At 39.8% G+C, this 14175-nt stretch overlaps 1 protein-coding gene across 2 annotated transcripts in view; it reads left to right on the forward strand.

Annotated features, from left to right (window-relative positions):
- The window catches only part of JMY (junction mediating and regulatory protein, p53 cofactor), a 231717-nt gene that overhangs the window by 189003 nt on the left and 28539 nt on the right, over positions 1-14175 (forward strand). For both annotated transcript variants that reach the window (XR_003852469.1, XM_029575526.1), the window contains exon 9: positions 12921-13473. Coding sequence is in view for 1 of the 2 variants with exons in the window: in XM_029575526.1 (XP_029431386.1) it covers positions 12921-13473 (553 nt within the window). In the remaining variant the exon portion in view is untranslated. The remainder of the gene's footprint in view (positions 1-12920; positions 13474-14175) is intronic.

The following is a 14175-nucleotide window of genomic DNA, read 5'->3' on the forward strand; positions in this document are numbered from 1 at the left end:
GTGTGAAAGAGGCGTGGTCATTGTTAAAAAAAAAAAAAAATACCATCCTAGAAGCACAGTCCAGATGTATTCCACACATTACGAAAGGTGGAAAGAAGGCAAAACGATCACCGGCATGTTTAAAAGGTGAGGTGAAAGTAGCTATTTTAGCCAAAAGATCTTAATTCAAAAGTTGGAAGAAGGATCCAACAGAAGAAAATAGGATAATGCATAAACGTTGGCAAGTTAAATGTACGACATTGATAAGACAGGCTAAGAGATAATTTGAAAAGAAGTTGGCCGTAGAGGCAAAAACCCACAGTAAAAACTTTTAAAATATATCCGAAGCAGAAAGCCTGTGAGAGAGTCAGTTGGACCGTTAGATAATAGAGGGGTTAAAGGGGCACTTAGAGAAGATAAGGCCATCACGGAAAGATTAAATGATTTTTTTGCTTCAGTGTTTCCTGCAGAGGATGTTAGGGGGATACCCGTTTCAGAGAAGGCTTTCATGGGTAGTGATTCAGATGGACTGAACCAAATCACGGTGAACCTAGAAGATGTGGTAGGCCTGATTGACAAACTGAAGAGTAGTAAATTACCTGGACTGGATGATATATACCCCAGGGTTCAGAAGGAACTGAAAAATGAAATTTCAGACCTATTAGTAAAAAATGTGTAACCAATCATTAAAATCATCCATTGTACCTGAACACTGGAGGGTGGATAATGTAACCTCCAATATTTAAAAAGGGCTCCAGGGATGATCCGAGAAACTACAGACCAGTTAGTCTGACTTCAGTGCCAGGAAAAATAGTGGAAAGTGTTCTAAATATCAAAATCACAGAACATATAGAAAGACATGGTTTAATGGAACAAAGTCAGCATGGCTTTACCCAAGGCAAGTCTTGCCTCACAAATCTGCTTCATTTTTTTTTTTTTGAAGGAGTTAATAAACATGTAGATAAAGGTGAACCGGTAGATGTAGTATATTTGGATTTTCAGAAGGCGTTTGATAAAGTTCCTCATGAGAGGCTTCTAGGAAAAGTAAAAAGTCACGGGATAGGTGGTGATGTCCTTTCGTGGATTACAAACTGGCTAAAAGACAGGAAACAGAGAGTAGGATTAAATGGACAATTTTCTCAGTGGAAGGGATTGGGCAGTGGAGTGCCTCAGGGATCTGTATTGGGACCCGTACTTTTCAATATATTTATAAATGATCTGGAAAGAAATACGACAAGTGAGGTAATCAAATTTGCAGATGACACAACATTGTTCAGAGTAGTTAAATCACAAGCAGATTGTGATAAATTGCAGGAAGACCTTGTGAGGCTGGAAAATTGGGCATCCAAATGGCAGATGAAATTTAATGTGGATAGGTGCAAGGTGATGCATATAGGGAAAAATAACCCATGCTATAGTTACACAATGTTAGGTTCCATATTAGGAGCTATGACCTAAGAAAGAGATCTAGGCGTCATAGTGAATAACACATTGAAATCATCGGTTCATTGTGCTGCGGCAGTCAAAAATGCAAACAATGTTGGGAATTATTAGAAAGGGAATGGTGAATAAAAGGAAAATGGCATAATGCCTCTGTATCGCTCCATGGTGAAACCGTACCTTGAATACTGTGTACAATTCTGGTCACCGCATCTCAAAAAAGATAAAGTTGCGATGGAGAAGGTACAAAGAAGGGCAAAATGATAAAGAGAAGGGAACAGCTCCCCTATTAGGAAAGACTAAAGAGGTTAGGTCTTATCAGTTTGGAGAAGAGACGGCTGAGGGGGGATATAATAGAGATGTTTAAAATCATGAGAGAGATCTAGAACGGGTTAATGTGAATCAATTATTTACCTTTTCGTATAATAGACTAAGGGGCACTCTATGAAGTTAGCATGTGGCACATTTAAAACTAATCGGAGAAAGTTCTTTTTCACTTAACGCACAATTAAACTCTGGAATTTGTTGCTAGAGGATGTGGTTAGTGCAGTAAAAAAGGATTGAATAAGTTCTTGGAGGAAAAGTCCATTACCTACTATTAATTAAATTGACTTAGAAAATAGCCACTGCTATTACTAGCAACAGTAGCATGGAATAGACTTAGTTATTGGGTACTTGCCAGGTTCTTATGGCCTGGATTGGCCACTGTTGGAAACAGGATGCTAGGCTTGATGGACCCTTGGTCTGACTCATTATGGCATGTTCTTATGTTCTTAGTGCCTTAAATACAATACAAAGAGTCTTAAACACTAGCCCTACTGTAAGTGTGTCCACAAAACTACTTTCAACTAATATCCAATACTCTTACCAGTAGGTAACTCCTGATACTGTAGATTACATTAGTCTAACCTGTTAGTCACTGTGGAATATATAACAGTTGCAAGATACTTGTTCTTTAAAAAAAAAAAAAAACGGCTATAAATGCCGAATCATACACAAACTCAAATCTTTCATTCACAACTGCGCTGGTCTACTTCTGCATACCTCAATAATTTAACTATAGTCTTTGGTCGGAGTGTTACATCTTGTATATTTGGCAGCACCTCTAAAGCCCTCCTCATCCTACTTAACCACAATATCTCTTTTCTGGATTCAGCTTAAGTTTATTCCTCTCTAGCCATCCAAACAGTTCTGTTCTGGTATGCCCTTCTAGTCGGCTTTTTGGAAGTGTGTAGCTGGAGCTGGAAGGTTAAGTTGAGGGGAGAGATGCTAGTGTAGGGCCTTATGTATCATCATGCTGGTTTTGAACTGAATCCTGTATTTAATAGGAAGCCAATGGAGATGCTGGAGGATAGGGGTGATATGATCCTTTTTTTTGGCGTTGGTGAGAATTCTTGCCGTGGCATTCAGGACCATCTGGAGGGGTTTGGTGGTGCAGGCGGGAAGGCCCAGAAGGAGTGAATTACAGTAGTCCAGTTTCGGGAGAATGATGGCTTGGAGTACTGTGCGGAAATCTCTGTAGCGTAGAAGTGGCTTTAGTTTCTTTAAAACTTGTAATTTAAAGAAACATTCTTTTGTAGTGTTATTTATGAATTTGTTGAGGCTGAGTCTATTGTCTAGAAGTACACCCAGGTCTCTGTCTTGAGGTGAGGTGGTGTATCCAGAGGTATCTGGAGAATTGCTGGAGGTTAGGGAGGTGGGCGGGACACAGCTTTCGGGTGCTATGATAAGGATTTCGGTTTTGTTAGTGTTTAAGACCAGGTTGAGGCTGGTGAGTAGATTGTTGATAGTTGAGAGGCATTTATTCCAGTAAGACATGGTTTTGTGTATAGTATCCGTTATAGGGATGAGAATTTGTATGTCATCCGCGTATAGGAAGTGGATTAGATTGAGGTTAGTAAGTAGATGACAGAGTGGGAGAAGATATATGTTGAAAAGGGTGGGGAAGAGTGAGGATCCTTGTGGTACCCCCATTTTGGATTGAATGGGGTGAGACTCCTTGTTGTTTATCTTGACTTTGTATGTTCTGTTCTCTAGGAAGGATTTAAACCAGTTGAAAGCTGCTCCTGTAATGCCGATGTCAGTTAGCCGTTGTAGGAGGCTCGAGTGGTTCACGGTGTCGAACGCTGAGGAGAGATCCATATGGCATCATTAGACGAAGGAGCTGGCTGTTTGGGCTTAGAGTTGGTCTTCACTAGAGGCTAAGATGCTACTGATTAGAGGTACCAAATGTCTTTAGCCACTAGCTGTTTAATATCCTGTGATTCAGGGAACCCAGTACATGATTCTTCTTCTGAATCAGTTTTTGCAAATACTGCCTCCATTAGCTGAGAAGCAGTAATGAACGAGCAAGGTCTTGATTCTAGTTGCTGCACTTTTTCAGCCCTTGACTTTTGTTGTAGTTCAATCCATTGAAAGCTAAATACCAGATGAAACCAATAATCACAAGAACTGTAAGGGAAAGGAGTTTGAAGAAAATGTCCAAGAGGACATGAAACAGGTATTTATTTACTTAAAAATTATTTTAACCCACATGTTCCGTTTGGGAGTTCATAGTGGCTTACCAAGAATTATGTACACAGTACTTCTAAAATAATAACAACTAAATACAATCAAACTAAATAATGAAGAAACGTTAAAAAAAACAAAACCAGAATAAAATAGACCCTGTGTCAGTTTTGATAGGCCAGGTCGAATAAATGTCTTTAGTGTTTCCTTAAATTTTCTTGAACATGCAGCCATATGTATCGATTTTGGAAGGCTATTCAATAAACTTGGGCCAGCCACAGAGAATGCTGTGTTCCTGGTAATCTTCACACTTGCTATTTTTACCGTTGGTATCTCCAGCAGATTTTTACCCACTGATCTCAGAATGCGTGCAAGTTTATAAAGTCTGAGCATTGAGGTCAGCCAGGTAGAAGATACATTACTTAACAATTTGTATATCATGCTAAGAACTTTGTATTTTGACCTCCAGATGACAAGCAACCAATGCAAGTTCATAAGGGTGGACATGCTATGTCCTCTGTTTGCATCCCGTTAATATTCTGGCTGCAGAGTTCTGGATGATTTATAAGGGATTAATTGTAGAAATTGAGTCCAAAGTAAAGTGAGCTTCAATAATCCAATGGACTGAGTATCGGTGCTTGTAAAACGAATAGAAATTCTGCAAATATAATAAATGCTTTACATTTTTCAAGAAATGAGGTTTGTAGAAAGATGACCTGACAAAATTACTAATGTGTTCATTCAAAGATAATGTACAATCAGTTATAATACCAAGGTTTCTAGCAGAATCTTGTATTTGAATTTGTCTGGGAGAGTGAGTGAGATGGTAAATGGGCAAGAGGGGATTTTTTATTGTTGAAAGTATAATTATTTCTGTTTTTGAATGGTTTAGTTGTAATCTGTGGTGCATTAGCCATTGTTTAACTGTACTGATAAGTCTAATATATTGTTCCAAGAATGTGAATATGGTATGAAAAACTGTGTCAGCACAAGTGTTATGATTGATACCCAAATAGGAGAAAAGTTTGCATAGTGGGGCCAGGTAGATATTAAATAGAATAGGGGAGAGAACAGAGCCTTGCAGAACCCCAGAGGTGTTTTTAAACCTAGTTGAGTGAAGGAGCCTGTCTTAACATAATGCATATGATCTGATAGAAATAAATTAAACCATTTTAAAACTGTACCAGAAATGCCTATTGATCACAAGTATGATAAGAGAATTGAGTAGACCACGGTATCAAAAGCTGCTATTATTTCAAGGCGCACTAGAGTGTGATCAATGTTAGCATCAAAGCTATGGAGAATGGTATCATATGAGTATAGTAACAGTGTTTCAGTAATATACCTTTTTCTAAAGCCATGTTGTCGTGAATCTAATATTTCATGTTCTTGTAGGAAGTCTGTGAGTTGGAAATCAACTATGGATTCAATAAGTTTAGCTAGGAAAGGTAAGTTGGAGATTAGATGGTAATTAGTGAAGTCAAGATTGTCACCAGATTGTTTTTTTGGAAGGGGTGTAATGACAGCTTGTTTTAACATGTCAGAGAATTCACCAGATAGAGAAAAGTTGACTAATGTGGCTAAATATTGTAGCAGACTTGCATTTGCATGTTTTAGTATTAATGTAGGGCATGAGTTAAATGGGCAAACTGAATTTTCATTTTGGATATGATTTTTTTGTATTGTTTGGTATGACAGGTGGAAAGGTTTCCCTTAAGCTGGTTGAGTTAGGGATTTGATTTTCAAACTAATTTAGTAGGTATGGGTAAAGATGACCAGGGCAAGAACAAGAATTGGCAAGTACTGTAGGGGAAAGGGATTTGGAAAGCCCAAGAAGACAGCTGGAGCAGTGGAGGAAGCACGCTAAAGTACAAATACTGGCTTGGAGCAACAGGAGTGAAACTGGCGATTAAAAACGATAGGAGCAGAGAAATGCAGCAAGAAAAGTAGCTAAAAAAACAAGGTGTACCTTGAGGGCTGAGGTGAGAGTAAGAAGAATTGCATCAAAAGCTCAAAGAATGATGCAGCAAGCATGCAGAGCAACCAAGGGGCATGGCAAGCCCAAATTTCAGCAAGTACGGAAGAGGAATGGAATTTGAAAAAAACCTTGAAGACTGCCAGAGTGGGGAATCCTTGTCTTAGTAGAAGGAATATGGGTGATCCTACCAGTAGCATATGCTTCTGTCAAACTGTAAAGATCAAGCCATGCTCGTGTTATGTAAACACAGCCAGTACAGCGAAATTGTAAATGGCTCACTAAATCAGTTATGGCTCCATCTGTTACACGTATAATTGTGGTTATTGTAGAGCTAATGCATGCCGATGAGCACTGACCCCCAAAATATTGTGCAGGAAATTGCAAACAGCACAAAGGTGTCTAAACTCCAAAGGTTTGAGCGTGGTCCATCACAAACAGCACAAAGTTGTCATAATCCCCAGAGTATAGAGTACGGTCAATCGCAAACAACACAAAGGCCTAGAAAGGCCTTGACAACAAGAGAGCCAGAAGAGAGGTGGGTGAGAGAACAAACTTTATTTTCCCCAAATTATTTTTCTGGGAACAAGACACCCCAGTATGGCAAACAAAGAAGCAAGGTGGGAGAACTAAGCTGGAATTGTAAAGGGGTAGAACAAAATAAAGACCAAGAAAAGAGGTGGGGTGAGAGAACAGACTTGTATTTTCTTTTTCTTATTTAAATTATTTTTCTGTGGGATAAAACACCCCAGTGTAAGCAAAAAAAAAAAACAGGATGGGAGAACTAGGTTAAGATGCAAACAGCATGGAGACACCAAAACTCCCATGCTGGTACATTGTAGGCATGGCATGTAAACATATTAACAGCATGACCACCAAGGTGATAAACCTGGGGCATGGCAGGTAGGCAGAGCAGTAGCAAGATCTTAAGATGATAAATCAGAAGCATGACAGGTAGACAGAGTAGCAGTAAGACAGCTAATGTGGATATATCTGGGGCATGGCAGGTAGTTAGTGGTAGCAAGACCTCTAAGGTGTTGCAATTCCGCTGTATTGGTCCATGCTCCTGTCCTGCTAGAGTCTTATGGCTCTCCCATCTTTTCCTTCTGCTCCAAATCAAGAGGGTGAATAACAGGTGGCAGTAGAATATGCTTTCCAAACTTCAATTGCTCCTGCCTTGAGCTGCCTTCCATGCCTGCCATTCTGCAGCTAAAGAAGTTTCTCTTCAATTTAGGGGCAGGACTCCCTTTTATCTCCCTGCTACTGCTAGACTGGGCTGGCTCCACAGCAAATCCTCTACCCTTGCCTGCCATTCCCTACTCTTCCTTTTTCTCTCATTGATATGGAATTTGGGGTTTGGATATTAGAGGAATTTATTGATTATGTAACTGTACTCCCACTGACAGTACCACTCTGCGTGTGTGGAGAACTGTCTATCTCACACAGACGCTGTGTATATTCAGTATATTGACTGACCCCTTTTCCAATCCACACAGAAAAACACTGTTAACAGATCCAAAAGACTAACAACATGGTAAGACTCTTCTTTTCTTCTGTCTGTGTTCTACCCTCACTGATGTCCTATCTCAGATAAGACAGAGACAAAAAAATCACTAGCACTGCTGCAATCTCCTCACTCCTACCCTGACCCTCCCCCAGTGAAGAGAAAAAATAGCAGTGCTACTGCCTATCTTTCTGACATAGTGAGTGAGACTAGTGCAACAAAAGATCAGAAACAGCCCTTTACCAGTGCCAAATCCAACTTTTTCTAGCTTTTTTTTTTTAACTGACAAGTCGATTTTAAAAACATTGCTTGCATATGTGATCCGTGCTCGAACGTGGATTTTAAAAAGCCACAAAATATATGCACAAGGAATATGGTGGTGGAAAAGGAGCAGGTCATGAGCATTCCAGGGTGGAGCAAAATGTACGTGTGTAACTGAATTTTGAAACTGAAAACCACAGCACATGTACGCTAGATTTCTGCATAATGTTTCTGGTACTCCTGATGAGTAGCAAGCCTGTATATCTCTAGTTTAGGGCTTATAGAACAGGGTAAGAGGTCCGAGTCAACTGGGGGACGTGTAGAATGAAGTACTAGAAAAGTCTGAAAGACCTTGCTATTAACTGGGCAAACCGATGGACTAATTGTGAAATTGGGAATGTCCCCCACGCCAGCATGTTTTAAAATTCACTGATATACTCACATAAAAGCCAACATGGTCCTATTGAAGACACTTGCATACTAGCTGTGCTTGAGTAACCTCTTAAAATTAGGAGCATACTTGTGTGGTTGATGTATTTTAAAACATACGCGCGCAAGCACATGTACAATTAAAAATTCCAGCATATCCTTGCTCACGCACTAATATACACCTGTATGGGCGCACATGCACCTGTTTTAAAATCAACCTCTGAGAGAGCTTTGCAGTACAGATTTTCCCTTATCTGCTAGACGAAATTGGTTCCTACACATGCTCGGTCCTTTCAATTAGAGGATGTCAGCGTTTCTTGATCCAGATAGAGCTTTAGGCTACTTAAAAAGATGCTGCACCATGATTGGTCGCCTTTCTGGTCTCCTTTACAACTTGTCCTGCCTAGGCTTTGGCAAGGCTGTGATATGTCACAGGCAAGAGTTGTTTGCTATAGTTACTCAAAAGTACACAGCCATAGACTTAAATAGGAAACAGATGAATGAGATGAAATGTTTCATTTTTGGAACTCCTCCATTTGTTTTGGGGTCCACAAATGAAACAAAAATGGGCTGTTTCATTTGTGGACCCCAAAACAAATGGAGGAGTTCCAAAAATGAAACATTTCATCTCATTCATCTGTTTCCTATTTAAGTCTCTCTGGAGTTAAGATGCCACCACATGGTTTTGGATCCCTGTTTTGGTATAGACACTGCATATTCACTGTACTAAACTTCAGGAACCTGCACTTTTATAATTAATATCTGAAATATTAAGATACAGTACAACCACTTAGTCATATATATATATTTCCACTTCAGAAACTTGAGCCCACCATAGGCTAGAGGCTCAAAGGGGTTTTCATCAGAAAACCACTACTTTATTGTCCCATGACATTGTGGGCAGCTTGATGATATATATATATATATCTATATATATATAGATATATATATATATTGGTAGTTACTTCAAGGCATAGTAAGTGAGGCTTCTCCATTATATACAAGATTTCATCCAAATAGAGTGGTGGTCTGTATGTAGCCCAGGTTCGTATGTAAGCTGTTATCAGATTTCCACTTTAAAAAGTCAGTTGTACTTCCAGCATTTGCCCTAGGCCTGATCTCCATAAACGTAAAAAGGACTTTCATTCCCTTGATTACAACAAATCTGTCTCCTTTAACCTGAAGCAAGCTAAAACCTATAGAAATTTCACTCAATTTATCTTTTCATCCTAATAGGCCTGGTAGTATAATGATCATTTGCTGTTTCTAATTGGATATCAGATTACACCTCCTTTTGTATGGTCAGGCATATCTGATACTCTTAGGACTATGGTGGCATTAGTTGCCCACATAAGGTTTATCCCCATTAAAGAGCCTTACAAAACTGTGACATGGAATTCAGTCCACACATTCATATCCCATTACTGACTTAACATGACATACCTGCACGTTAATAAGTATGAACTCTACATTATCCATGGCCTTTTTGGAGGAGTAGAGCCCAGCTCCAACCCTCCCCTCTCTCTAGCATCCATTCTAAGATTTGGGGGTTTGTTCTCTGTTATCAAAACTTAAATATAAAATACCGCCTATTGTCTGTTCTTGTTTCCCTTATTTTGTTGAAGATAACCTTAACTAGGGAAGCCCACTCATATAACTGAGGTGAACTTGCTTGTCCTAAGAGAAAGTCAAGTTACTCATCTATAACAGATGTTCTCTGAATACAGCTGTTGAGCTACCACACTATCCTTTCCACCTCACCTTTAGAGATGCTGTTCTTCCAGTCAAAACTGTTTCATAGAATTAAAGGGAGCTGCAGGGCCCCAGCAGTACAAAAACAAACACACATGAGCAGTGAAAGCCTTTCTAGAAAGTTCTAGAAAGATCCATCCATTTGGCTCCAAGCACAGTCATGTCACCCAGTTGTGACTGCTGAGATTTTGTCTTCATAGAATACCTGTTACATGTAAGTAACTTTGCTGTCTGTCTCCTATCTCCTTCATATTCATATTTTTCTATGGGTATTTTTCATAGTGGTTACCTCCTAAGCAATTTGAAAGGGCTAATATCGTCAAAAGCACTGGTTGATTCTGAGTGCCTAGTCTAGAACAGTGGTTCTCAACCGGTGTGTCGCCAAGAACACGGAGGTGTGTCGCCAAACTTCCCGGTCCCCCGCTGACCCAGCTGCTCCCCCTCCCGAGCAAAATAGGTCCTCTGCCCGGGCTTAAAATGCTGATAGCCTGGGCATAACACGCCAGGACAGCTGGAATCAGCGTCACCGGCATGCTCTCTTCTTCCCGCCCCCCCCCCCCCCCCCGGCCCAGAAGAGGAAGTGGTGAGCAGCGGGTGCGTGCACGGGAAGAAGAGACCATGCCTAGTGCAGGCAGCATTGGCCCGAAGAAAAGAAGAGAGGCCCAGCCTGAGGAATGAGCTGCGTGGCTTGGAGAAAATCAAAGAATTTCGTCAACCCCCGTGGCCGATGGGACTCCTTTCTCCGCGAGGGCTGAAAATGAAGTAGGTTGCTGCTGCCTTTAGCATTAGAAGTGGAGGAGGCTGCTGCTGCCGCTAGTTCGTCGGAGGGGGGGCGAGTGAGTGAATGAGCAAGCATGTGTATTTGAGATCCTGTGTGTGTGTGTGTGTGTGAGAGCATGTATGTGAATGATTGAGAGCCTGTACATGTGAAAGAGAGCATGTGTGTGATTGAGAGCTGGTTTAGGTGAGGGAGCATGTGAGCATGTGATTGAGAGCCAGTGTGTAAATGAGAGAAAGAGAGAGAGAGCATGTTTGTAAGCATGCGAATGAGAGTCTGTATGTGAGAGAGAGAGTCTGTGTATGTGTGTGATTGTAAGCCTGAAAAGATAGCATGTGTGTAAATGTTTAATTAAGAGCCCATATAAGTGAGAGAGAAAAAGCACGTGTATATGTGAGCGATTGAGAGCCAGCGTGAGAGAGAGAGAGAGGAGAGAAAGTTGCAAGCAAACCATCCCTCCTCCTGCTAATTCAAAACAATCTCAGGGCACCTAGATATCAAACGTTCCCAGGTATGCAGAGCAAACAATTGTTTGCATCCTTATTATTTTTCATTACTGGGTCTTTGTGTCTGCTATTTTGAAATATTTTTTTAGTATCTAGAAATTTTTTATATGTTTTTAATTGGATATTCCATTCATCCGCTGTTTTGAAATAATCTGTTCTTTTTGTTAGTATGGTTTTACTGCTACTGATTTTATATTTCTTGATTTGTTTTATAAGGGTGATGTTTCTTTTTTTCCTTTGTTGCACTGCATACAGAGACTCGAGCTTGCTGCGGTTTCCAATTCAGTTTTTGTCTGCATTGTTCTAGTTATGCATTTTGGTCTATTTTTTCTTTGTTAGGTAAGGGTCAGCACATGTGATTCAGGTGAGGTTTTCTGCTGGCATGTAGTTTCTGTGTAGGGCTCTATAGCAGCCAGACTTGGTCCATTTTCCTAATAGGAGATGTATTGGTGTCTTAAGGCCTGGTATAATATTTTCAGTGTTGCCTTTTCTTAGGTAAGGTGGTTACTGTTAAGTGCTGTAAATTGGTGCTGTTTTGGTGTGGAATATTTACTGTTTATGCAATTTCTGTTCAGACAGAATACGTATCTTTTTCTTATGTCATTCTTAAAAATAAAAATAATACTGGATCTTTATTTTTTATTTCCGTCGTAAATTGTAATGAGCAGTGTGTCACACATGTGAGCGTGGTCTGTCAGGTGTGTCACCATGGGAAAAAGGTTGAGAACTACTGGTCTAGAGGGTAATATTTCTATTATGTTGTAGCTCTTTTTTTCCCATGGATAAGCAGGTTGAATTAGCCATGTTGTCTTAGCATGGCTAATTCACCCTGCTATCCACTGAAAACACAGTTTACGGTAAGCAAACTTGCTTTCCTTTTTAAATATCTCTGGTATGTTAGAGCCCTGTTACAAAATCTAGGTCAGTGAACTTCTAGTTGGGTATATACACTGGTCATTGTTTCCTAGTCAGTTTCCTGCCTGTAACTAATTTGAAATTGTAACTAATTAGGAAATGTTATCAGTGTTCTAGCTTATACTATAGTTTATTGTGTTTACTTCTTCCTCCTATGCAAAATTAAAAAAAAAAAATTAGCATTTTTATAATCTGTGAAAATAAGAGATTATAGAGCCAGGGTGACTAACTCTGATCCTCAAGAGCCCCAAATAGGACTAGTTTTATTCACAGTGAATATGCATGATATGCTGTATGGGCAGGCAGGGTATGCATATCAGTCTCATGCATATTTATTGTGGAGACCCTAAAAACTAGACCTGTTTGTGGATCTTGAAGACTGTATAAGAAAAGCAAAATTTTATGAAACTATAAAAACAGACTGCACAGTCAGAAGGGGAGCAGACAAGGTGGTTTGACAAACTGTACAATTAGGAATACTAACACATTTATTTGTCACTGTTTGAGAAGCCTGGGGAAGACGTTTTTTAGCTTAAGTATCTCATTCAGCCTGTCCTACCCTGGCACAACCACTAGCCCAGTTGTTCCCAAACCTGTCCTGGGGGACCCCTAGCCAGTCAGGTTTTTAGGATGTCCATAATAAATATGCATTAAAATCTATTTTATGCATGTTTATTGTGGATATCCTGAAAACCTGACTGGTTGGGGTCTCCTGGGACAATTTTGGGGACCACTGCACTATTTTATTCAGAAATAAGCATTTCAAAATATATTTAATTTTCATAGTAGAAACAAAATGTGTTAAAATAGTATTTTTATAATATATGATTTAGCTACAATATAGTTTAACAACTTTTGATATTTTATCTCTAGCGTCACCCTGGGCAGGTAATACTTAAATCAACCAGGCTACGGTTGGCTCATGCAAGAAGGAAAAGTGCAGCGGGTGTAGTCTCCTGTGCAGATCAGCCTCAGTCTCTCCCAGTAACCATACAGATGCAAGAAAAGCCTGAAGAAGAATTAGGGGAAGTTCTCCAGCCTTTGGAGGCTAAGGAATCCAGAAGCCTAGCAACACTTGAAGAAACTTCATTACCTCCCAAAGGCATTACCTCTGAACTGTCTCATACAACTTCACTTCCTCTTCTTACCAGTGATGAACTTGAACCAGATACTGTGACTGTAGGATATCCTTCTCCACCCCCACCCCCACCTCCCCCTCCTCTTCCTCCTCTACCTACAAAAGAGTATGCCAGTGACTCTTTAGAAACAGTTAAAGATAGCCCTGTTAAACAGGAAAACAAGGACATCGGAGTCCCAAAGTCTGCGAGTGCCCCATCATCATATCTATTTGACAGCAATCAACTTCTTAGTGCTAGGAAGAAACTGAAGAAGACAGGAGCACTAGAGGGCTTGCAGCGGAGGCGAGGTATTGTAAGGTTTTGGTTCTTGTATATGTCTGTCACTGTGTAGACAGTTTCAGTACTGTATTTTTCTGCATAAATGTTTTGATATATTTTTGTTCAGTATGCAGCATGTCTTCAATGGGGATCAAAAAAGCTAGCACTACCTATTTTAATCTGTAAATGCATAGAAAAATAGTTTATTAGGTCTTACATAAGCATATTTTTAAAACAATCTCAAATTTAATTTATTTTTCCTTAAATAAGAGCAATCCCAGCACAGAGCCCTATGAAGACTATATATGTACCATTAATTATGACCTATTGGTGTATTCCTCTCTCTTCCCTCTCTATTCCCTTCATTACCCTTTCACAAATGTCATTAAACCCCATCTTTAATTTGAGATTAAATCTTTTATGTGATATAGCAAAAACTTTAGCAAAATCAAGGAATACTATATCAGTCATGTTTCTCATGTCAGTTTTGCTGCTAACATTCTTGAACAACCCAGTAAGATTGTTCTGGCAGGACATGTTGCTTCAATCTCAGCTCATTTCAATTCTTTATAATTATTCTCCTCCCCACAAAAGTGTACAATTGTCTCGATGTTTTGATAGCTTCCAGCATTTTCTCTGGAGTTAACATGCCACCACCTGGTTTTGGATCCCTGTTTCTGTATAGACACGGCATATTCACTGTACTAAACTTCAGGAACCTGCACTTTTAT

Source organism: Rhinatrema bivittatum, chromosome 1 (assembly GCF_901001135.1).
Source record: "Rhinatrema bivittatum chromosome 1, aRhiBiv1.1, whole genome shotgun sequence".
In the NCBI taxonomy this organism is placed as follows: Eukaryota; Metazoa; Chordata; class Amphibia; order Gymnophiona; family Rhinatrematidae; genus Rhinatrema; species Rhinatrema bivittatum.